The 25,417-nt window shown below is 38.8% G+C and overlaps 2 protein-coding genes across 2 annotated transcripts in view; both read right to left on the bottom strand.

The window, feature by feature from the left end:
- Window positions 1-13,647: 13,647 nt before the first annotated feature.
- On the bottom strand, window positions 13,648-19,944 carry LOC112915750 (tripartite motif-containing protein 64-like). Its single transcript, XM_025993198.2, has 6 exons — window positions 19,534-19,944; window positions 18,672-18,767; window positions 17,774-18,004; window positions 16,948-16,970; window positions 15,730-15,827; window positions 13,648-14,364 (listed from the first exon to the last, which is right to left on the bottom strand). The coding sequence occupies exons 1-6, from the start codon at window positions 19,942-19,944 to the stop codon at window positions 13,871-13,873; spliced, it is 1,353 nt and encodes a 450-aa protein (XP_025848983.2). The 3' UTR covers window positions 13,648-13,870.
- Window positions 19,945-21,617: 1,673 nt separating this feature from the next.
- Window positions 21,618-25,417, bottom strand: part of FOLH1 (folate hydrolase 1) — a 76,412-nt gene continuing 72,612 nt past the window's right edge. The window contains exon 19 of the mRNA XM_072726158.1: window positions 21,618-21,737. Coding sequence (XP_072582259.1) covers window positions 21,644-21,737 — 94 coding nt within the window. The 3' untranslated portion in view covers window positions 21,618-21,643. The remainder of the gene's footprint in view (window positions 21,738-25,417) is intronic.

Below are 25,417 nucleotides of genomic sequence, written 5' to 3'. Positions count from 1 at the left end.
GGAAGAATTTGTCCCCATGGGGATATAATGGTTAGTAAAACAACATTCTGGGCAGCCTGGGTGGCTCAGTGGTTTAGCGCTGCCTTCAGCCCAAGGTGTGATCCTGCTAACATAGGATCAAGTCCCATGTCAGGCTCCCTGCATGGAGCCTGCTTCTCCCTCTGCCTGTGTCTCTGTCTCTCTCTCTCTTTCTCTCAAATAAATAAATAAACTCTTTTTTAAAAAAGATAATTTTTTATAAAAATTGTTAAAATGAAGACATTAATACCATGCTACAGATCTGTGCCTGTCCCTCATCCATGATCCTGAAAAATGCCTTTATTGTAACATGTTGATTAAAATGCACAAAAACGTGCACACATAAGCCATAGTCATGAAACTAAAATTACTCCTTTGATGTTCTGTATTTAAAACAGAATCCATCACTGAAATCAATTTCTGAATATATGAGAGTTAAAGGGATTAAACTTTGTAAAACTGGATCAGATTTCAACAAGAATCCTCTCACGTGACTATACTAAGCTTTTTAATTTGCCCATCTATCTTTATTACAGACACACCTACATTTAAAAATAATCATTAAGGAAAGGAGAGTAGCAGTATGTTCTCAGCCCTTGGGAACTATTATCATCATTCTTCTCCGTGGTGAAAAGATTTAACGATCATGGAATAACAATCAGCACCAGAAAACATATGTTTTTGGAATTTTGTTTTATGAGAAACAACTCACTTCTAGACTAATGAAAGCACTGTCCATCTAATTTCTGCCTTTTCTGCACGGTTAACAGTGTCATTTACTGCAAGCCCATTTACTATTGTTATCTCTAACTTTTTGTCAGGAAACTGAGGTTTCTGACATCATTCACCAATAATCAAATACAAGGATTTTTCCAAATCATTCAATGCATAACCTACTTAGAAAACGCGAAATATTTCTTTTTGCATACTCACATCATGCCACTTGTAGAATAGAATGTAGTATATTCATACTAAAAAAATTAGATACTCCTAACCAATTTTTACACAAAGTAAAAATTGTGACACACCTGGAAACTACTTTCTGAGTCCCTTTAGTCTATAGAAACAGCCAAGAATGTGAAAAACAACAGACAAAACTTCATCATCAAATTATTCCAAAAATACAGAGTACACTAGATAACAAAGTAGCTTAAATCATGAAAAGGTGGAAATAGGGGAGTAATCTTTAAGTTTGGCAAATGAAATGATTTCATAGAAATAACCTTGGTTTGCTGATATATAAATTTATGCCACTCTGTTTCCATTTGGAAAAGTAGCAGGAATTTCTCTAATGTAAACTGTGTGTTCACCAAAGATTTCAGAGCTATGATGTCACTAGTGCTTGCTGTAGAAGTAATAAGAAAGAAGTAATAAGTACAATCTTGGCTGTGTCAATGTATACATATAAGTTAAACGATCCAAAAGTAATCATATTTTACATATTGTATTATAGATCTAAATACTGAAGTAATTCATTAATTTAGGGTTTGTTAATAGTAGCCCATTGTTGGATATATCAAATAGTAAATTACTCATTGGAAAATTACTTAGAAATAAGAGTTTTAAGTAGAAGTGGAGAGCAGATTTAAAAAAATGTTTGAGAAGCCTGATATTGTCAAAAATGTAGTCATCATTGCAATCATGCTATCCTGGTAGCCAATTTGACTTTGATCCAATTGCTTTCACCGAATCATCTGGGTTGTTTGCTTGTTTGTTTGTTTTATAGATCCCATCTCCCTTACAGAATTGTATAGAATCATTCATGGTTTCTTAAAGATTTTATTTGCTTGACAGGGAGAGAGAGAGCAGGCAAGAGCACAATCAGGGAAGAGGAGAGGGAGAGGAAGAAGCAGACTCCTAATGAGCAGAGAGCCCATCTTGGGCTAGATCCCAGAACCCTGAGATCATGACCTGAGCCTAAGGCAGAAGCTTAGTGACTGGGACACCCAGGCACCCCAATCATTCACATTTTGATCTCAAATGTCACCCTAAACTCTGAAGACTAAGGAGAAATTGAGCGGGATTGAATGGATATAGATGGCCATGCTGAAGATGAGAAAATATCAGATGGTGCAGCACAGAAAAGCACTGAAATTAACACCAAAGGGAAGGACCTACATTCAAATGCCATATTGAAATATAGTCAGATGTGCAAGCGGGAATGGGAAAAGAATGTGGGGACCCAGAAACCCAGACAAAAATTTTCCATTTGCATGTTGTTTAAAAATAATGCCAAGGATTGAAGGAAAAGGTGATTTCATTAGATTGTCTCTGGAGAATGAGAAAGGGGTTATTCTAATCAAAGACAGAAAGGTACATCCTCCCCTGGTCCTGCCTACTCCATTAAGCTAATCAGAGCGGAGCTTCAGGATCCCAGTATAAAGCCTTTGCAAGGCAAAATAGGTTTTTTTTGTCCAGAGAAAGCCTTTGAATTGGCTGGACTGTGGGAACTCAGAAAGCCTCAGCTGCCTTCTAGTACAGAGAGTCCAGAGCACACAGAACTGACCCAACTGGTTGGGTTTTCCTATAGGCATTGAGGAGACCAATTACACATTCACCAGGTGAGCAGACACTTTTAAGTAAATAATTCTGACTTTTTTTCTTAGCAAAATTAATTGTCAGCAGGCTTAAGACTTTCCCAAGCAGATGTATTATACTGAGGTACCAAAAATCCTGTAAGTTCTTCCAGTTTACTCTATTGAATTTTCATCTGTCCTTGTTTTGACATTTATAAACTTATATATTTATATCCTTTATATGATGTTCCTTCTGTGTGAAAATTGGGATATCTAGAGGGAATGTAGATTTCATGTAGTTTTATATTTGGTTTGGCCCTAAAACTGAAGGAAAGCCTCATGTGGTTTTGGTCAAAGGCACTGAGGCTTCAAGATGAGGATCAGTTACCCAGAGGGAATCATAAATGTCCTCATATTCTCACTTGATCTTTGACATTTGAAGAGAGAAGTAGTCTGGTTCATCAGAAGGCATTCGTCCCATTGCACTGGGTCCCAGTGAATCCAAACAAATCAGGAACTTACCACAGGCTCGGGTCTCACTCATAAACAGACCACGGTGTGGCATAGACCTGGAGAAGCTCCCAGGCTTGTTTCACTATCTCCACCCTCAGCCGTGGACCTCTGACCTGCACTTGGAAGGTAGCCACAAGCAAGGCACTAGAGAGCAATGGGCCTTTCCCTTCCATTCATTTTGCATTTATTTTCTTTTTTCATTCTCCTGCCCTAGAACTTCTTTTTTTTTTTTTTAATTTAATTTTTATTGGTGTTCAATTTACCAACATACAGAAAAACACCCAGTGCTCATCCCGTCAAGTGTCCACCTCAGTGCCCGTCACCCATTCCCCTCCAACACCCGCCCTCCTCCCCCCTTCCACCACCCCTAGTTCGTTTCCCCGAGTTAGGAGTCTTTATGTTCTGTCTCCCTTCCTGATATTTCCCAACATTTCTTCTCCCTTCTTTTTTTAAAGATTGTATTTTATTGTTTGACAGAGACAGAGAAGAGAGCACAAGCAGGGCAGTGGTGGGCAAAGGGGGAGGGGGAAACAGGCTTCCCACTGAGCCAGGACCCTGACTCAAGGCTGGATCCCAGGAACCATGACCTGAAGCAAAGGCACACGCGCACTCTACTGAGCCAAACATGCCCCCCACTAGGACTTATATCTTAACTTGAGCCTCTTGAAACAGTGGCCACTTGTTGGTCTTGCTCAGTGCCAGGCTCTGGTGAGAAGGCAGGCGGGGGTTAGGAAGACAATTGTGAAAAATGCGAAGGGAGTATATGAAATGTAGACATGGGGGGATGCCTGGGTGGCTCAGTCACTTCAGCGTCCCCACTCTTCGTTTTAGCCCAGGTCATGATCTCAGGATCTCAGGATGCTGAGCCCTATCTCAGTCTCCTCACTCAGCACAGAGTCTGCTTGAAAGATTCTCTACCTCTGCCCCTCCCCACAGTCTCTCTCTCTCTCTCTTTCTCTCTCTCAAGTAAATAAATAAGTCTTTAAAAACGTAAACATAAATTTCAACTCAGAAGTAGCCAATTTTCTATTTGCATTGTTAAGGGTGGTTAAATTATTCATGTGGGTTGTGATTTTCTCATTCATTTCTTTTCTTTCTCCTCAGGAACATGGAGCTCCACACACTGTACAACTGCCCAAAACAACTCAAGTGCTGAGTCTGAAGAGTGAAGAAGTTTGAACTCCTGCTGAGGTGTCTCAACTGCTAGGACTGTAAGTGGCCAAAGGCCTAGAAATCCTAGAAATGCCAGTGCCTGGAGGCCAGATCACTGGTCCACAGCAGATACTGTGAAGTTGCCGGGACGCACGGAGACTGACCTTCCGTCCAGTGACAGCCGCACATTGAAAACAACCCAGTGACAGATGGACTGGGGAAAAGTGGCTTTTAAAGATCACTCTGGAGAAGTGTGCACACTCAAATGGTTACACGTTTCTTACCACATGAGAACATTTCGCACATTGACCGAGTTGTCCTGGAAGCTAAGGAAGGTGTTGAGAGACCTGCGGAAGCACAAGCCACAGGAAACACCCAGATTTGCCCAAGAAGCCCCTGAGCTCAGCCGGCCCCAGTAGCCCCAACAATATCCCAAGCTGAGGAACCGGGAGCTGACCAAGCTCCTGTCGGAGAAACACAGGGAGCTCCCAGAGCAGATAAGGCTCAAATATGTTCAAGATTTTCAGAAGGAGAAAGGGGAGTTTGAGCAGAAACCGGCTCGGTCCCGGGCAGACCGCCCCGACCTGTTCCGGACTCTAAGACGTTGGATGTAGCCAAGAGGAGCCCAAAGAAGCGGGAGGGAAGTGTCAGAGGCATGTGCAGGACGTGAAGTCTCCCCCTGAAAACTCTTTTTCCCGAGGATGAAATTCCGCGGGGAGCCCAGGGAGCCCCCATGAAGGGACACGGGAAGCTCCACCGGGCCTCGTGGTGGAGCCGCGAGCGCAAGACGTGCCCCTGCGGGAGCGCTCGGTGGACCTGGCCGGCCCCGCAGCGCGGCCCCGGCCCAGAAGGAGCCTCACCCGCGGCCGCGGAGGAGCTGCAGAACCAGCACAGGCTGGGTCCGGGCCCCTGGCTCCAGAGGCGGGCTGTGTCCTGAAGAACATGCTGCCTCGAGACCTGCCCTATGCTAGGCGTGAAAACACGAGCAGGAAGGGGGGCCCAGACCCCAAGATCAGACGGACAGACCTGCAGTCCCTGTCCGCGGGAGTCTGCAAGGGGCGCTCGGACGGGAGTCCAGGCTCCAGGCTGCAGAGACAGGATCCTCAGAGGCTCCTGGGGCAATTCTCATGCCTCAGGGGCATCAGGAGGAAATGCAGAGGCCAAGGAAGGCAGGAAGTCCCGGGACTCCAGCAGTGGGGATGCTGATGACTGTTGTGAGTCTGAGCACAGTGGCCCCAGCTCATCCTCCTCGGGCGACTCCTCTGATTCCGACTCAGACTCCGGCTGACTTTGGTGGGACAGACACATTCCCAGCGAGAGTCCAGGGCATCCGCGCCAAAGGCAAGGGCTCTTCTCCCTCACCCTATCCGTTTCCTTCTGTTTTGTGCATATTGAACTCTTAGATCTCCGTGAGTCTTACTCATATCAAAAAATGAAAAGACTGAAGTGAAGATAGAAATATTCCTTAAAATAATTGTTTTTATTAAGGGGAGCATGTTGCTGGCTGTGATGGATGTGGACACTCTATTTCCAGAGTATGGCAAAGAGCCCAAAACCCTTAATATGTTCAATGCTTGTGACTTTTTTTTATTTTTATTTTAGCGACTAATATAACTTCGTGATTTTGCTGCTCTAATTTTGCTCTTAAAACTTGGTTGACTAAGTGGAAAAATGTATTTTCTAAGAGTAGCCATGAGTTGATCATTGTCATTATATGGCCAGTTTTCATTTTTCTATTTTTTCTACTTTTGTAAATGGTTCATTTTTTCTGTGAATAAAATATTGAAAACAGAAAAGAACAATTTTTGTTTAATTTTTGAAAAACCTCATGATCATTTGAATGAATGTCGCCATCGAATCAAGAAATGATGATTTGGAGCGCTGCTGCTCCTGGTAGTGTCTGCATTTATTCCTGGCAGAAGCCTGAACTCCTTTCTGCTGCTCCAGGTACAAGTGAGTCTCGGCTTTAACTTCCAGGACAGATGGATAAATGGTTGAATGGATGGACACGTAGATAGCTAGAAGGATGATAGATGATAGATTACACAGATAGATGATATATATATATGTATATATACACATAGATATATAGAAAGATACAGGCATAGAGGCGTACACTATTCTCTTCAGTTGGCCTTTCTGTGAATCCTTGTTTCGGTATCACATTGTTTTCATTATTTATTTTATTGGATGTTTGAAAATATATTTAAGGCTAGTGTCTTCTGATTATACTCTTTTTTTCCTTGTGGATTCTTGGCTATTTCCATATTGTATTCTCATGAATATTTGCATCATAGAAGTAGTTTATTGTTTTTATATGAAAACAATTAAAGTTTTAGATAACTAGATCTACTTTAGTGAATTATTATGAAGAGTTTTTTAGGTACGTAAAATAGGTTTAGGTTTCAAAAATAAAGGCAATATTTTTCATTTTTACACCTGTAATTCCTTTCTCTTTCTGAATGTGTTGGGAATACCCAGAATAATGTTAAGCCATAGAGATATGTGCCTGTCTTGCTTCTATCATTCAAGCTAATAGGATTTGCAATGATTACAATTATGCTGACTATATACATTTGAAATAAACTATAACCTAATCAGATAATGCCTATTTACTTTTATTATTGTTCTTTTTAATCCATAATGTCTGGCGCTGTTTAAAAAAAATCACTTTTCTTCTGTACCAGGGTAATTTTTCTTTGGCTATATTAACACTGGTAACTGGATTACTGAGTTAATGAATATTAAGCCCACATCATATTCTGGAAAGAAACCCACTTTTAAAAAAATACTTTATTTAAATTCAATTTAGTTAACATATACTGTATTATTAGTTAGCAGGGTTGAATTTAGTGGTTCATCCTTTACATATAACACCCAGTGCTCATCACTCAAGCGCCCTCCTTAGTGCTCATTATTTCAATACCCTATCCCCCCCGCCCCACCTCCCTCCTAGCAACCTGGGTTTGTTTCCTAGAGTTCAGTGTCTCTTACAGTTTGCTCCCTCTCTATTTTTATTTTATTTTAAAGAAACCCACTTTTTTGTTTTTAAGATTTTGTTGTATTTACTCATGAGCGATACAGAGCAAGAGAGAGAGAGGAAGAGACATAGCAGAGGGAGAAGAAGCCTCCATGTGGGGAGCCTGACGTGGGACTCGACCCCGGAGCTCCAGGATCACGCCGTGGGCTGCAGGCGGCGCTAAACCGCTGCGCCACCGGGGCTGCCCAACCCACTTCATGATACTGTATACGGTGACCCCCCCAAAAAAAACATAAACTAATAAACAAAAAGGTGTCTAAAGTTTAGGCATGCTTTCAGCCTTTTTTTTTTTTTTAAGATTTTATTTATTCATGAGAGACACTGAGAGAGAGAGAGAGAGAGAGAGAGAGGCAGAGACACAGGCAGAAGCAGGCTCCATGCAGAAGCCTGACATGAGACTCAATCCCGAGTCTCCAGGATTATGCCCTGGGCTGAAGGCGGCGCTAAACCCCTGAGCCACCTGGGCTGCCCTCTTTCAGCCTTTCTTATGGAGATCTACACAAGCTTCTGGATATTTATTAACCTCATTAACTCTTTTTCATGATTTAGAATGAATTCACTGTTTTTCCAGAGTAGTAATATCTGAGTGATGCCAGCAGGATGAAGAAACAGGACTATTTTTTAAAATTTGAATTCAATTAATTAACATATAATGTATTATTAGTTTCAGAAGTAGAAGTCAGTGCTCAATACATCATGTGCCCTCCTTAATGCCCATCATCCAGGTACCCCATCCCCTCATCACCCTCCCCTCCAGCAACCTTCAGTTTGTTTCCTATTATTAAGAGTCTCTTATGGTTTGTCTTCCTCTCTGATTTCATCTTGTTTTATTTTTCCGTTCCTTCCTCTATGCTTCTCTGTTTTGTTTCTTAAATTCCACATATGAGTAAATCATATGAAATTGTCTTTCTCTGACTTATTTTGCTAAGTATGATAACTTCTATTTCCATCCATGTCATTGCAAATTGTAAGATTCATTTTTGATAGCTGAGTAATATTCCAGAAAATTGAGTAAGCAGGAAGTGCTACAGTAGGTGATATTTTGTGTTTAAGAAGAGGATATATTTCATAGGTTATTAAAAAATAACACATATTTTGATGCATCTATTCTCTAAGACCTTACAACCTAACAGAGTAAATAGAACATATGGCAAGCAGTAAGTGAACAATATGAACATCAATGCTAAGAATTAGTAAAACACACAAGAAGTAGAGTTTAAAATGTGATTTAAAAAAAAAAGATTTTGTTTATTTATTAGAGAGAGAGCATGAGCAGGGGAGGAGGGAAGGACAGGAGTAGAGGGAGAGATAGAGCATGGGGGAGAGGGAGAAGCAGACCCCTGATGAGCAGGGAGCCTGATGTGGGGGCTCAGTCCCAGGACCCTGGAACCATGACCTGAGACAAAAGCAGACATTTCACTAACTGAGCCACTCAGGTGCCCCTAAAATACAATCTTAATAAAACTAGGGATATACAGTCAAACTAATACCTTTAAGAATTGCAGGAGATATTGATGCTCACGGACAGAAATGTTTAAAGTAGCGGCATGTAGTGATCTTTTTAATTGAAATTTGGTACTCCTCAGATGAGTTCTGAAAACAAGACTTGCTTTAGAAGACCACTGTTGACGCCAAGGCCATGTCTCACAGAACTTGGCCAGTACTTTCTGAAGTATAATAGCTTACTGTGCTTCACACTGATCTCCTGAAAAAAATCTTCAAAGGATAATAAAAAAAAGAAAAAAATGTAGTCTAAGAATGATGTATTTATATACTTTCCAATGACTAAAGTCTTTTTTTTCCTAAAATTACTACTCACCTTTCTTCAGAAAGCATTAAAACTATTCATTGGTTTTGATTCCATGAGAAGTCTGCTCCCACTGATTAGATTGAAGAAGCATCAAGCAATTCTTGAAAATATCACTAAACACCTTCTGAATTAATACCACAATGCATGCTTAAAGCAGTGTCGTTCAAATTGTGGTTCCTAGCCTAGCAACATCAGCACCAAATAGGGTTATAATAGAAAGGCTAAATTCTGGAGCTTCATTTCAAAATTCCTGAATCAGAACCCTTGGAATGAGACCCAGGAATATCTGTTTAACAATTCCTTTAGAACAGATATTCTGACACTTGCTACAGTTTGAGGATCATTAACCTAAAGCTTGGCTTCTCCTTAGATTACACACACACACACACACACACACACACATACATTTATATAATGTCTTAATATATACACATACATTTATATAATGTCCCATCCAAAGGCCTCTGCTTTTCTCTGTTAATAATACTGAGAAAATAATCTCCTCTCAAACATGAGGATTTTATCATCTTGGAAATACTTTCTGACTGAGTCATTTTGATGGAAATTCTTTGATGGAAAGTCTGTCTTATATTTCTTAGAAATATATTTTCCTTCTGTCACTACCTCTACTTCTTGGGGAAAAATATCTCTTCCTTTGTGCATTGGTCTTTTCCTTGTAGACTAAAGGTCCATTGTTAGCTAGGAAGACCACAGAGGCAAAATGCCTGACTCATCACATCAGGCCAAGTATTTATGCGGCATCAGTAGTGATACTGAATTTGATTGCTTAGTTAAGGTACTCTTTGCCAGATTTCTTCCTGTTGTTACTAATTCTCCCCTTCCCTACTTTGTTCTTTACAATTAAGTTTCTAAATCCAGACCAGACTTTCATAGGATTTCCAATAACTGAAATTATAAAAAATGCTTTAGTGAATATCACGTGTTTCCTTGTGCTATTTAGTGTTTAATAAAAGTAGCTGAAAAGGAATTGAGAGTTACTTCACAGGATAGATACTAAATTGTCTACTAAAATAGCATACAAGTTTGTGGAAATTCTCTTTATTTTATAATGTAGTTAACCCTAAATATTATCAGCATTTTTATTATTTAAATTTAATACCTAAACATTTTATTTATCAAACTAACGGGAAAATGGAAATACCATAAGTGCCTAATAACGCATTCTCCTCCCATTACTTGTGTGGTATGGATTTACTTGGGATTCTTCATTTATGAATTCTCATCATATTTGCCTATTTTTTCTAATAGGTAATTAGTCTTTATCTATTGATTTGCATTATATTATTTTCTATGTACTTTTATTTGTCCACTGTTTTGCAAATATTTTTCTTTGACTATGAAGGCTTGTATATTACAAAACATACAGAAAATTGAAAATTGTCGACATACTCAGAAAAATAATTCCTGACAAGGAAGGAATTTTGGTAAAAGGGTTATGAGATCGAGCCTCGTGTCGAACTCTGCACTCAGAGGGGAGTCTGCTTGAAGATTCTTTCCCTCTGCCCCTCCTCTTTCTCTCTCTCTCTTTCAAATAAACAAATCTTTTTTATAAAAAAAATTTCTTAGAGTCTGCTTGTAATTGTTTCTCTCTTTTCTAGAATTATAGGAATAAGACAACAAGCTCTGCCTGATACAGCAGATCTGGGCATGAGTAGCAGCACCAACTCATCTGTTAATTGTAGAAGATATAATTACAGTTGTAAAGAAAAAGGGCTAACTTCCAGTTATGGAATGAATAAGTCATGGAGATAAAAAGTACAGCACAGGGAATACAGCCAGTGATACCGTACAAAGGTCATATAGGTACTGATGGTAGCTACCCTTGTGGTAAGCACAGCCTAATGCAGGGAGTTTTGAGTCACTATGTTGCACATCTGAAACTAATATAACTTATGTGTTAACTACATTAAAAAAAGAGAGAGAGAAAAGGCTGCATCTCACTTTTTTTTTTTAAAGATTTTATTTATTTATTCATGAGAGGCACAGGGAGCAAGAGAGAGGCAGAGACACAGGCAGAGAGAGAAGCAGGCTCCATGCAGGAAGCCTGACATGAGACTCAATCCCAGGTCCCCAGGATCACTCCCTGGGCTAAAAGCAGCACTAAACCGCTGAGCCACCAGGGCTGCTCTACAACTCACTTTTTAAGAAAGCCTCCCAAATAAGATCTTTTGTTAGGATTCTCTTAAATCAGCAAAAACAATCTGATCTCTGTCCCAATCCTCTCTGGTTTTTGTCTAGAATGCAAGAACAAAATTACCTTTCGACGGGTCTCCTAAATCCAGCACAGAAATAAAGAAAGTGGTAGTCAAGGCTATGTGTCTCAGGTTCATAAGATCATTTTCTTTCCACATTCTCTCTTCCATGTCAATTTTTACTTTTTGTTTTATGAAATAATAAAAATTCTAGCTATATAAAAATGTGGCCACGTAAAGAAATAAATATCTTATTTTTGCAGATGAGAAACCCAGGAAGTCCCAGATTTTAAGTATAATAATTGCGATGTTTTGTAGTGGCTTCACCTTGATTTCATTTCAATTATAAGTTCTAGGTTATATTGATTCTAATATAAGTATTCAAACCTGAAAGGTGGAGGGAGTGAATGTGATAAATATCTCAGGAGTACCAAGTATAAAATACTTGTGATGTGGTGGCTGAGAAAATTTCCAAATAGAAACACAAACTCTCCCTGTCTTCAAAAATGATACGCAAATGCTGAATGTCTTTAAAGTAGCCAATTCTCAGCCCGGGTGGCTCAGCGGTTTAGCGCCGCCTTCAGCGCAGGGCCTGATCCTGGAGACCGGGGATCAAGTCTCACACCAGGCTCCCTGCTTCTCCCTCTGCCTCTGCCTCGCTTTCTCTCTCTCTCTCTCATGAATAAATAAATAAAATTTTTTAAAAATAAAAATAAAGTAGCCAATTCTGCATGTATGTACAAGGAAATCTAAGGTAAGTAAGAAGAATGCTAGCTATTAAAGTTTCTTTGAAAAGGAAGAAAAATTAAGATTACCAAATTTAGGATACATTTTCTGTTACTCAGTAAAACTTTAGAATTGATAAAAAAAAAAAAAACTCAGGAACCACAGGGAAGAATAGAAGAGGAGGCTAGACTGAAGCTCCAGCAGGTAACATTATACAATTTGAGATCACTTGGAAAGAGGCATCGAGTCAGAAAGCAGCTAGCAATAACGATTCTCTCTACTCATCAATGCAGTGCTACATGAAATACAGAAGAGAGAAAGCTAACTTAGAGAATCAGTGTGCTAGACTGAAAGAACAATGGAACATTTCTGATAACTATTTTCAAAATTTGGAGAATCACTTCTGTCTTAGTCATCCATTTAGGGGTGTAAAGATAAGTAAGATGCTCCGGCCACATAGCTCTCAGTTAGCCAGGCTTAGAATAGATAAACGCTTGGCACTTTGACAATGGTGAAAAGCAGAGTATTCCTCTTGAACACTGAGACCTGGTCTAACCTTGAACAACACCCTCTTTTGTTGAGGCTCCCTGTTTTTCACTGATCACAACCTCTTGGGATTTCCTCTACTGTGCCAGTCATTTCATTTTTCTCTTTTGAAACAATGAAAATAAATCTCCTTTTTGCTCTGTATTCAGAATTCTCGGGTATTTTTTGTAGCTTAATGTGCTGTATGGCTAATTGTGAATCAATAGGAAGGGAACAGAAGTGCTGTAGAAAACACCAGCTCATTTCCTTAAAGTCAGATCACTTTGCCCCAGATATTTTTTGCAGCTTTCCTGCTGGATGGGACATGGCAGCAAATTGGAATTTTACGGACACTTAGATAATAGATAGTTGTTGAATGAGTATGTCAGTTTTCCTCTTGACCACCTCTCATATTTGGGCAGCCATGCAAGAGGAACACATCTGTGAACTCATTGAAATTTGCAGGTTCTTGTTAGATCAGATTACCCCATCCCCTAACTGGTCCTAAGTGAGGCTTTCACTTGTACTCCTGGTCTGTGGAGTCAGAAGGACTTCCTTAAAAAGCTCTTGTTTCAGCCCAGATGTGATGAGTGACTAGGGGTTAGAGAAATGATAATTTCAGATACTTGAATCTATTCAACTAGGTCAGACTTAAAGAGAAAACTAATAAGCACCACTTCTTTTGCTTACTAAACTGAGATGCATACCACTGCATTTCTTCTACTCCAATCTGGTTCAAATATACAAATAAAACACATTGCTCACAATGCAGAGGAGCCTTGGAAACACTATGGTAAGTGAGAGAAACCAAATACAAAGAGTCACACATTCTGTGATTCAATTTGCATGAAGTATATATAATAGACAAAAATCCATAAAAACTCTAAAGAGAGTTGAGGGTTGAGGAAGAATGAGGGGGTGTGATCAGGGAGTAAATATTAATGGGTTCTTGTTTCTTTTGAAAGTGATGGAAATGTCCTGGGAGTAAATAGTTATGATAGTTGCACGATTCTTTAGACATTACCAAAACCCACTAAATTATGTACTTTAAAGGAATGACTTTAATGGTATGCAGATTTCATCTCACTAAAACTGTTAATAAAGAAGAAAAGGCATTGACTCTATTCCAGAAAATGCTCCAAAAAATATAAACAATTTTATTAAAAGAAAATTTAATAAACAAATGTATACATTCAACATGGTTATGCCATTTTACAAACATATAACAGTTCTGTCTCTTAAGTCACAGCGTGCTTCAAGATGGTATTCTCTTGTTACCTCCTGTGAAAAAGTTTCAGGACAGGAAGTCCCTCAGACATGGGAATTCATCAAATAAATGCTCATGAAACTTAATTTTTCAGGGGGTACCAAAGCAAAGGAAAGGCTTCAGAGGGAAAGAGAAGGGGGAAGGAGGGAAACTATATATGAGGGAACCTCTGGAAACATCATAGAAGCTCACAGTTCCATTGTCATAATCCAGAAACACTCCAATCCGACCCAGAGGCCTTTTCACAAACTGGAATAGGGTTGGGGAGTTGGTGGAAAGACTATAACGATTGTTTATCTTCAGAGAAAACAGAAAAAATGCTTCTTCAGGGTGAAAAACAGCATCAGCCTCGCTGGTAGAGGAATCTTTACAGACTCCCAGGATCCAGCTTGGCGAGTATGTGAGGTCCACCTCCCAGTAATGCCTACCGCAGGTGAAGACCTGAGGTCCTGGGGCTGCACAGCCCTCAGTACCCTGGGGCTCTCCAGATATGTCTCGTTGGGCGACTCCAAGCAATGTACTTCCAGGATCCTTAGAAAAGCGCATGTACTGATTGGTGGCTTCCTGAATCAGAACATTATCCACTGCGGAGAGGCAAAACTGAGGTCAGCAAATGGGATTTCCATGTCCTGAGGGCCAGGGGCTCCCTACCCGCCAACTACACCTTTCATTACCCCTCCTCCAGGGAAACACAAAACAGAGTAAAGAGAGTTCAGACTCTGAACTGTCTATGAAGAACAAGAGTTGTTACTACCTCTCTGTCTCTAGCACACAGAAACCCTTCAATCATACAGAAAAAGGAAAGCATCCAGACATATTGTGAACTGGGAAGCAGTCATTGAATGTCAATCTGGATAATTTATTTCAGGACACACCTAGGTTTTTTTTCTTTTACTTTAATTTTTTCTTTATTTTAGAAAAACTCTTCTTGTGTTTTTTGTCTTTAATACTATTTAATAAATAGCACTTAGCTATTATGTGGGTCTTCCCTGGGATATAACTGGTACCTGTTACATTTTTCAAATGTCAAAAATTTGATAGAAATCCACATATGCAAAATTTAGAACTTCTGAAAAGAATGTTCTGGTTTTACATTATCTGTTCACACCCCAGATTCAGTGGAATCTCAGTATCAGTTCTCTGCTGTCTAGACTTGCTCTCTACTGTAGGCCTCTATGGTTGAGCCCTGTTCACATATCCCTTGCCTTTTCAGTGGTTTTGAGATTGATCTAATAACATTAAAATTATTCTGCCAATGGCAATTTTGGTCTTTCTCCATCAAAACTTTCTGAGTTTATAAGTAATAACTGTTCTTTGAACAATGCATGATAAATGCACTCAAATATGAAACAATTTAACAACCACCAATGCCACACCCAAAACTTTCAAGAGTAGAATAAACCAAATAAATATAGAAATATTGTTTGCTACTCTGAGAACTAAATATTCTATCTCTTCCTAACCACATGACCAACCTGATTGCTTTTCTCTTGCCCTATTTATGTCAGATGTAACTAAAAATATGTGTCATGCTTTGCATTTTGGCAAAGTATAAGTTGGAAAATTTAGTCTTGGTCATTTTTTTTTAAGATTTTATTTATTTATTTATGACAGACACAGAAAGAGAGAGAGGCAGAGACAAAGGCAGGAGGGAGAAGCAGGCTCCATGCAGGGAGCCTGACATGGGACTCGATCCTGGGACTCCAGGATCACACCCTGGGCTGAAGGTGGCGCTAAACTGCTGGGCCACTGGGGCTGCCCTAGTCTTGGTCATTGTAATATGACTATTAAGAGAAAAGAGATAATAATTTTGGAAAGTCATATATTACCTTCATATCAGGAAAAAATATTTTTTTTTTTTTTAGGAAAAAATAAAATTAAAAGGGAAGTAGGCTCATTTCCAAGAACCAAGGATATGGAGGCCTGATTGCCAAAGCGCTGTCTCTTACCTCTGAAGTTGTTTAGTATATCTAGGATTCCCGTGATGCTCTGTGGAGTGAGCTCTGGGTTCACTGGCTGAGGCTTTTGTACCTCCACCAATTCAGTCCTGTATAGAATGACATCAGTTATATTTCCGAGCCAAAGGTCAATCACACAACCATTAAAAAAAATCAGTTTTTAATCAAGGAGTTTTCATCATAATTCTCTCATTTTAGTTAATTGGGTATACATTATATTCTACATGCTTGGGGATATAAGAAATGTGACTGTTTTTCTAAATTTCAATTCTATTGAATTCCAACTTCCCTATTCTTCTCAGATATTATTCCATTTCTAAAATCACTGAGAATCATCCCTTCCCTTTGCTCCAACCTCAGGTAAAGCAAAGATCCTTGGGGTCTTACAGAGAGCAGCATGTTCAGCTCAAGCATTTGGGATTGCAGTGTGCAAGTAGTCGCCAATGATATATTCAGGAAAGCCTACTGAATCATGCAGCTTTACTCGTTTCTATCCAGCAAGAGATTCTAATTCCAGCCTGGCAGCCTGGTCCTGAGGGCCTGAACCCCCAGTAAGCACCAGGAAGCCATCCCCTCTGAGGCCTTGCCTATAATGAGATGTGCTGTTTCTACTGCCGGGAACAAAATCATGACCCTTTCCCCATTCTTAAGGAATCTCCCTCTTTCCTGTCTTTTTCACATCCAAGTCTCTAGGGAAGGGACCTCTTCTGTGACATCTTAGAAAGATTCCTTCAGCAAGATTTCTTGTGATGAGGCTGGAGAGGAAGGGGGAGAGGGGAGTGGATGGAACAAACCCCAGAATATCATGTGGTTTTTAAGTATATTTGAATCCAGCCACGTAAGAATACTTCTGAGACCAAGGTCTTCGGGCTTCTTTTAAAACACATAGAAAGTAGGAGTGCCTAGGGTAGCATAGTTGGTTAAGTGTCTGACTCCTGATTTCCACTCAGGTCATGATCTCAGGGTCCCAGTTTCCAGCCCCAAGGCAGGCTCCATGCTCAGCAGGAAGTCTACTTAAGATTCTCTCTCCCTCTGCCCCATCCCCTGCTCTCTCTCTCTCTCTCTCTAAAATAAATAAATCTTTCTAAAAAACTACAACAACAAACAGAAAGTAGCCACAAAGAATGATGTGAAGAGGTCAAAACATGTACATCCACTTTATCAACAAAAGACTTCATCAGCAATCAGAATTTATTAGGGCAAACTCACCTTTGCAATACATTTCCCAAGTCCTGCAAGGAAAAAAAAAAAGTAACATTAATCATGAGGGTTTTATTCTTTTGTATCTTCTCTAGTATTCTTGTTCATTTAAATAATGTATTTTTCCCTTATTCTCCTCTAAAGAACAATCAGAAACTGCCTTCATAATGGAACCTACACTAGAGCATGACAGGCCTCCTCAGGATGTATTAAGGAAGGAGGGAGGTTAGGAAGGTAGGTTTGGAGGTTAGGGATGTGTAGTGATGCATTATGATTTAGGTTTTCACTTCACTCATTGCCCATCGTATTCCTAAGAAGAAATCTGACATTTATGATAACAATGAAAGCAAAACAGAGAACTTAGATATAAAAAAAAATTGTAGAGTACATTGAAATTGATTACCAAATTCTACAATTCTTGCTTAAGCAAAAGATAAAATCTCAGTATCTTTGGCAAGTTACTTCTGGGGCGGAGGGTGGGGGTAGAACAGAGAGTGACAATGGATTAGGAAACATAAATGGAGGATTATTGCAACAAAGCTGACCTTCCTTTGCTTACAGGTTTTTTTTCTGGTTTTGGATAGTTTATCTGCGTGGTTAGTACTCCTGATTACACAGCGATAATTTTATCCTAGGTGTTCCTAAAAGATGAGCAAAAAATCTCCCAAAGATTACCAGGATATGAGGAAATAAATGGTTGGAGAAACAATGATGCAAGTCAATGAGCATTATCATGTAGCTGAGAGTAACGGTATATGTGGGCCACATTTCAATGTCATGGCAACATTGCCCAAAAAAGCATTCCTGCCTCTGAGGATGGACTGTCCCTTCTCACCTGGAGTAGCTCCATGTCAGGCTTGTGGCACATCTCAGTCAGCTCTCTGTACATCTCTTTCAGGCTCTCTTTCTGTTGGGCCATTCTGAATTCACTTTCCTGGAGTTGTCGGAAAATCTCCTTTGCTTCTTTCGCCACTGTCTCCAGATGGAGTTGTTCTTCCTCATGGAGAAATAGATGAATCTTCTGATATTCTGCTTTGATCATCACCTTCCTTAAAGCCACATAGTCCTGAAGAGATAATAGATGTAAAGGGTTACATATCCTCACTCTCAACAGAGAGTACTATTTCCTTAGTGTCATCAAGAAAGTGCTTGACAAACTTTGTGCCTCACATCTCCAAGTGTCTTGGATATTTGCTGGTCCTTTCTGACCACCCTATCTCTATGTTCTTAGACTCCTTTCCTGTTTGAATCAAGCCCTCTAAGGAGTCCCAGTATCTGTCTCTCTGTGATGCTCTGTTAATTATTTCCTTTCTTCCTGCAACCTCTTTTTTTCTTTTGTTCTTTTGCCTGATTTTTCTAAAAATTTAAAAATATTTTTGTATATGCCATATTTTATAGATTTTTAAATAATTCTCTACCTTTCCTCTAGGTACTATCCTATTGCTCTCTGTTTCACATCAAATGTATGATGATGTTTTCTTAAACTCAGTGTCTGAAAAGGTCCATCCAAACTTTCAAGGTTGGACCTATCATAGCCTAGTTAACTCATATGCTAGCATTCTTTGCACCAGCTTTTATTGGCCTGTATATTTGTGATTACTGATATATCATTTGAAACTACTACTTTTTCGTGGAAAAAAAAACATTATCTTTATTTTGTAACTTAAATTAAGCTAAAAGTCTCAACTAGCATTATATCAATCTGCATAAGAACAGAACATTTTCATTCTTACCTCAAATGACTCTATTTTGCTAACTTCTTGGTTCAGATTGTTTTGCATTTCCTGAGTCATATTCCATAAAGAGCCCATTCTCTTCAGAAGTTTCTCCTGCAAGATAACCATGAGCTTTAACAACACAGAAAATGATATTATAGATCTCATTTCCTTACCTATGGGAAAAGGTAGTGGCTGAGAAAACTGTAATCTTGAGTTACCATGGAGTGGTCAGATTTCTTTCCATTAATCTAATTTGATTCCAAAATTTGGGAAATCAGAGATGACAAACATAGTAGAGATTTGCGGGCACTCTGTATATAATATAATCCATTTCCTGATAAATTAGTGCTCAGAATTTTATATAACCTGACTATGAAGGAATCAAGCTTGCATCAGAAGCCACTGTTCCTGGTACTAGCCACCTGCCCCACAATGGCATCACCTGCACATATTTGGACAATGTTTCTAAGGACATGCTTGAGGCTACTTGCTAGAGGCTCAACATAGGTATGATTATAGCATCAAAATTGGTCAACAGCAGGGTGTCTGGGTGGCTCAGTCGGTTAAGCTTCTGCCTTCAGCTCAGGTCGTGATCCCAGGAACTTGAGATCGAGCCCCATGTTGGGCTTTCTGCTCAGGGGGAGCCTGCTTTTCCCTTTCCTCCTCACTTATACTCTCTCTTTCTCAAATAAATAAATAAAATATTTTAAAAATTGGTCAACAGCATTGAAAGGATGCATGTACATCTTGGTATTTCTATTGAAAAATCACCTCCTCTGCCATTTCCACTCACATCAACTTCCTCATCACTTTCTTCATCTTTCTCTCTGATTTAGAAGCCTAGAAGATTCCAAATTGCTTTAGAGGCTTCACTTACCCTGTGTTCCTCAGCAGCCCACTGTACTGAACAGTGGCTATGAGCCACGTGTTCTGGTGATTCAGAGCAGGACATGCAGAGCAGGCGCTTGTCAGCCTCACAGAAGAGCCCCTTTGATTCTTTGTGCACCACACAGATCTGCTCCACGAAGCTGTCGACATGGTAAGTTCTGGCATGTCTGGCAAGGGAAGCCAGTTTCTTGAGTGTAATATTCGTTTTGAAATCTGACTTCTGTGAAATTCCCCTGCATTCAGGGCAATACATTGGGGTTTGGGCTTCCTCCCAGCAGAGGCGCAGGCAGGGACTGCAAAAGCTGTGCCCACAGTCAATAGTGACAGGATCCAAGTAGTAGTTCATACAGATGGAGCAGATGAGTTCATTCTGAAAGGCTTGCAAGGTGTCCAAATCCATGTTTCTGTAAATTAAAAAAAAAAGAAGAAGAAAAAGAGAAAGTCATTCTTCTGCCCCAATAAGGAAAAGAAAAAAAGCCTATTTAGACTAAAGCTTGTCTGCTTGAACTCTATCTAATTACCTATCAATTTAACCCCAATACAAATGAGGCATGGTAAGTATAGAAGCTTAGGCTTATGCTGTGAAACAAATGAGAAAATGGGACAAGAGCATCTTCACCATCCTTTTTGTTTCAAATAGACCATGTTCTCAATCAGAATTAAACTACATGGACAAACTTAAAGATTGGGGAGAGAGTCAAAGTTAGGATGATTTCAGAATTACATTTCTTAGCTGATCAGTCCAGAAGCACATATAGAATCTCAAGCTCTCCCTCTAGCTCCATAAGGCCACAACTTCAACACACACACACACACACACACACACACACACACACGGACTTCATCTTTATGTTAATAGCCTCCATGCATCCTGTCTCCAACTGACAAGTGCTCTCTTCTAAAGATAAATAACATTGATTAATTTAAGTTTGTTTAACTTGATCAGTGTTAACTTCACCTTTGACTTCTGAAACTATAATCAGTTGAATTTGTGCTTCTAACTTTAATAACAAAACTCTTCCTTTCAGGAAATAAAGTATAAAAATTGTCTTTTGTCTCTAGTTCAGGAAATAATTTTTCCTAGAGTCAATTCAGATCATCGGAGCATCTTCATATCTTGAACTGGTGAATGTTCAAACTACAGTGCTAATTAGCAACAACTAATCTTTTATTTTTTTCAAACAAAAAAGAGAATAAGCACTGGGATTTCCTTACTGCACTAAAAACAGAGATGCAGTTAAATGAAGCATGATCAATTCATCATTTTCATATTTCCCTGTGGTGACCAACACCACTTCTTGGGAGTCCTTACCGGTTTGTTGGATCTATTTTGAACACTTTTCAAATAGTTTGCAAACTGAAGGGGGAGGGATAGTAAATAGACTTTTACAACAAGAGTTTTCTAATTCATTCAGCACACTAAACTTAGGTTGATGGGTGTAGAGACTATTACATGCATACATTATGTTGAATATTTCAGGCACTTTATGGGTTTCATAACTGCATAAAAACTGCAGAAATCTCATGGTGCCAAGGTCGCTCAGTCAGTTAAGCCTCCACAACTATTGCTTTTGGCTCAAGTCATGGTCTCAGAATCTTGGGATCAAGCCCCCATCAAGCTACACACTCAGCATGGGGTTTGCTCATCCATCTCACTCTGCTTCTCCTCCTGCTTTCTCTCATTCTTTCTCTCTTTCAAATAACTAACAAACTAAATAAATAAATAAAATCTTTTAAAAAAATCTGCAGAAGTGTCTAGGACCTAAAATTTTTTTTTAGCAACACAAAAGGTAATAGAATAAAAAACATCAACTCAATATAACAAATATTAGTATATTAAAAATGCTCTAATTACAGATATTTTAAATATTGACGCCATTTTAAATAACTAGGAAAACTATTTCTTTGCTGGGACAAGACCCAAGCAAGACACAGCTAAATTGAAAGTATTTGTATAAGAGAAAGTAGGCATGAAGATATTCACTGTAAATTCCATACTCACTGGCCTGTGTGGAAGGTTTGGAAGGTTTGGAAGTTCTGTCGATCTCAGGGGTCAGTAGGGACTCTGCTCGCCAAAGCCTGGCAGCTGCCAGTTCAGTCTATCCCAGGGAAGAAGTCCTCTCTGGATGAATGCGCTTTTTATATGATGAGGCTTGCCTAAGGTCACACCTACTTCTTGAGATTGGCTGTTGTCTTCAAAAAGAAGCGGAAGTGGTTGATTAGATTAAGTGGGAAGGTATTAAAATGGCTAGTTAGAGTTTATAGAGAACAACACGTGAGCGCTAATGCCCTCACAATCTGGACTTGCTTTGGGATATGATGGAAGAAGCTCACTTCACACAGGTCATTCAAAAAGACACTTTAACTGAAGCAATTACTTCATTAAGTGATTCTTTACTCAACAAGCTTTAAACTCACAATTTTTAAAATTTGTTTTCTTACTCTTTATTTATATTTTAAAATATTTTATTTATCTAAGAGGGAGAGAGAGAGAGAGAGAGAGAGAGAGAGAGCAAGAGTCGGGGGAGGGGGAGGGGGGAGAGAGAGAAGCAGACTCCCTACTGAGCAGGTACCCCCCCCCCCCCAATGATGTGGGGCTTGATTCCAGGACCCAGGATCATGGCCTGAGCCTCAGGCAGACATTTAACCGATTGAACCACCCAGGTTCCCTGTTACTATCCTTTTTAAATTTATAATTGCTAATTAAGCTCTAACTATTGTTTATCTGAGTATGTCAAGACAATAAACATTAAATGGAAAAACCCACATATCTATATTGTGCGACTTTCTCATAAAAAATAAAAAGCTCAGTTGGTTAAGTGTCTGACTCTCGTATCAGCTCAGGTCATGATCTCAGGGTCATAGGATCAAGCCCTGCAGGGCTCCACACTAAGTACCCAGTTGGCTTGGGATTCCTTCTCTCATTCTCTCTCTCTTCCTCTTCCCCCACTCATGCATGCACCCTTGTCTCTCTAAAATAAATAAAATCTTTAAAAAAGTAAAATAAGAGATAAGAATGAAAAAGTGCATCTAGGCACTTAATTGGGTTTTAAATAATTGTATATATAACTCTGCTAGTTTTATATAGTTGTATATATACATTAGCTAGTTTTTCTTACTGTCAATATTTGATGACTATTTTGAAATGACTGGTTCATGTAAAAATAAAATCTACTGGGGATCCTGGGTGGCTCAGCGGTTTTGCGCCTGCCTTCTGCTCAGGGTGTGATCCTGGAGTCCTCGGATTGGGTCCCACATTGGGCTCCCTGCATGGAGCCTGCTTCTCCCTCTGCCTCTCTCTCTCTCTCTCTCCCTCTCTTTCTCTCTCTCTCTCTCTGTGTCTCATGAATAAATAAATAAAATCTTAAAAAATAAAATAAAATCTATTTTGCAGATTCTTGTATCTTGGCAAATAATTTTAAACCAAATTCTTTATATATATGAGATATATCTCCATGTATGTGCTTGTATTATATTATATGTGATAATACTTATCTACACAAAAATTATGTGCACAATTATCTTTAATGAAATGCGCACAGAAAATTATTTTTAATTGAAGTATAATTGACATATAACATTATATTATTTTCAAGTGTTACCATATGATTTGATGTTTATATATATTACAAAATGGTTAACATCCAGCAACATATATAGTTACAAAATTTTTTCTCATCGTGAGAACTTTTTTGTTTCAAATTTTTATTTAAATTCTAATTGGTTAACATATAGTGTAATACTGGCTTCAGGAGAAGAATTTAGTGATTCATCACCTACATATAATGACCAGTGCTCATCACACATGCCTTCCTTAATCCCCATCACCATAACCTATCCCCTCCCCTATCTCCCTCCAGCAACCCTCAATTTGTTGTTCATAGTTAAGAATCTCTGGTGGTTTGCTTCCCTGTATCTCTTTTTTTCCCTTCCCATATGTTCATCTGTTTTGTTTCTTAAATTCCACATGAGTGAGATCATATGATATTTGTCTTTCTCTGACAGACCTATTTTGCTTAACATAATACATTCTAGCTCCATCCACATTGTTGCAAATGGCAAGATTTCATTCTCTTTGATGACAGAGTAATATCCCATATATATTTATACAATATCTTCTTTATCCATTTCATGATGAGAACTTTTTAAAAAAGATTTATTTATTTTTTTATTCATGGACAATACAGAAAAAGAGGCAGAGACATTGGCAGAGGAATATGCAGGCTCCTTTTGGGGAGCCCACTCAGGACTCCATCCCAGGACCCTGGGATCACCACCTGAGCCAAAGACAGATGCTCAACCACTGAGCCACCCAGGTGCCCTCATGGCAAGAACTTTTAAGATCTTTTTTATCAACTTTCAAATTTGCAACACAGTATTATTAACTATAGTCACCATGCTGTGCATGCTGTAGAAAATTATTTTTAACAGAACTGCCATACTACCTATATTTTGATACCTATCACAGTTCAACAAGTCATCACTGCTTATGTACAAGTTGTCTCACTAAATGACCTAATGCTTAGGGATTTAGGGTCTATTTTTATAAACATGTGAAAATAATCTAACCTTACTAGAAATTTAAAAAGTGAAAATCTAAATAAAAATCACCTTTTAAAAGTTATCAAGTTGAAAAATTAAAGATAAAAGCCATAAAAGCTAGATATCCTAAGAAGAGGTAAAATATTTGTCCTCTTCTTGAATGCATTGGGTTATAAATTAATAAAAGTTTCAGAAGCATCATTTGACCAGCAATTATGCTTCAAAATGTATTCTAAGGAAATTAAGTATTACTTAGTATATACTATTATATACCATTATGGTATATGTTAGTAACATATATATATATAGATATATATATAGATATGTATATGAGGACTTTTCCAGAAATTTTAATTCTGGGTAAATTGCCTCAAACATTTCTTAACAGGTTGCATGTCATCTACATAAGTATAGAGAGGAAGGAGATTCTAGTATTCTCAATTTTTCAGTAAAAATTAAATAGTTATGTGTACAGGATACCCCCTATAATGCTGTTAAATGGTGCTCTTCCATATAGGGATTTGTCAACCATTTGCTTGCACCATCATTTCCAGAATTTGAGATTTCTTTATATAAAAGTCCTCTAAACTAGGCTCTGTGATCTCATCCCTATCTCAAGTAATAAATATAGTAATTAAACAGTTGCTATTCTTCGTAAGTTTTACTGAGCACCATAGCAACTTCTCAATTCCCTTCCCACAAATCTAATTTTCAAAAGTAAATTAGGCAAAACCCCTAGAATCTGGAGACTCTAAGTTAGTAGGAAAGGTGAAGGCATATATATATATAGAAATAAGAAAGTCCTAGCATCTCTAGTACGAGGGAAATCTGCTGTGCACAACTGGGGAAGAAAACAAAGAACAGCTGACTGAACCTGACATTCCTTCCCCCTCACCTTTCTGTGGGAAGAGCCCCCTGAAAAACATTGATTAAGAAGGCTTGAGTTCCCTGCTGTGGTCAACACTGAGACTGCCAAAAAGTAGAATATATCTCCTACTTGCCATGGACTAATTCTTGAACATTTGCCAGATGTGGATTCACCAAGCTTTATGGGTTTAGCTTGATAAAAACCCAATAGGAACATAAGTATAAAAATAGATTGTTGAGAGACAGTATCTTTTGTTATGCTAAGGAAATGCTAATATCACAAATATCAGGCCCTTTGGAAATAAAAAACAGACCAAATAATAATTTCAAAAGAAGATTAATAATTTATTATGTTTAGAGATTCCCACAAAGAATAGTTTGCACTGGGAAGGTTAAAAAGGACATTCAGCTCATTTACGTTACATGGCAGGGCCAGGATAGGGGGTGGATACTGTGAGAAGCCA

This window comes from Vulpes vulpes, chromosome 11 (assembly GCF_048418805.1).
Source record: "Vulpes vulpes isolate BD-2025 chromosome 11, VulVul3, whole genome shotgun sequence".
Taxonomy (NCBI): Eukaryota; Metazoa; Chordata; class Mammalia; order Carnivora; family Canidae; genus Vulpes; species Vulpes vulpes.
Note: the sequence above shows the minus strand (reverse complement) of the source record. Positions and strands in the feature narration are given on the sequence as shown.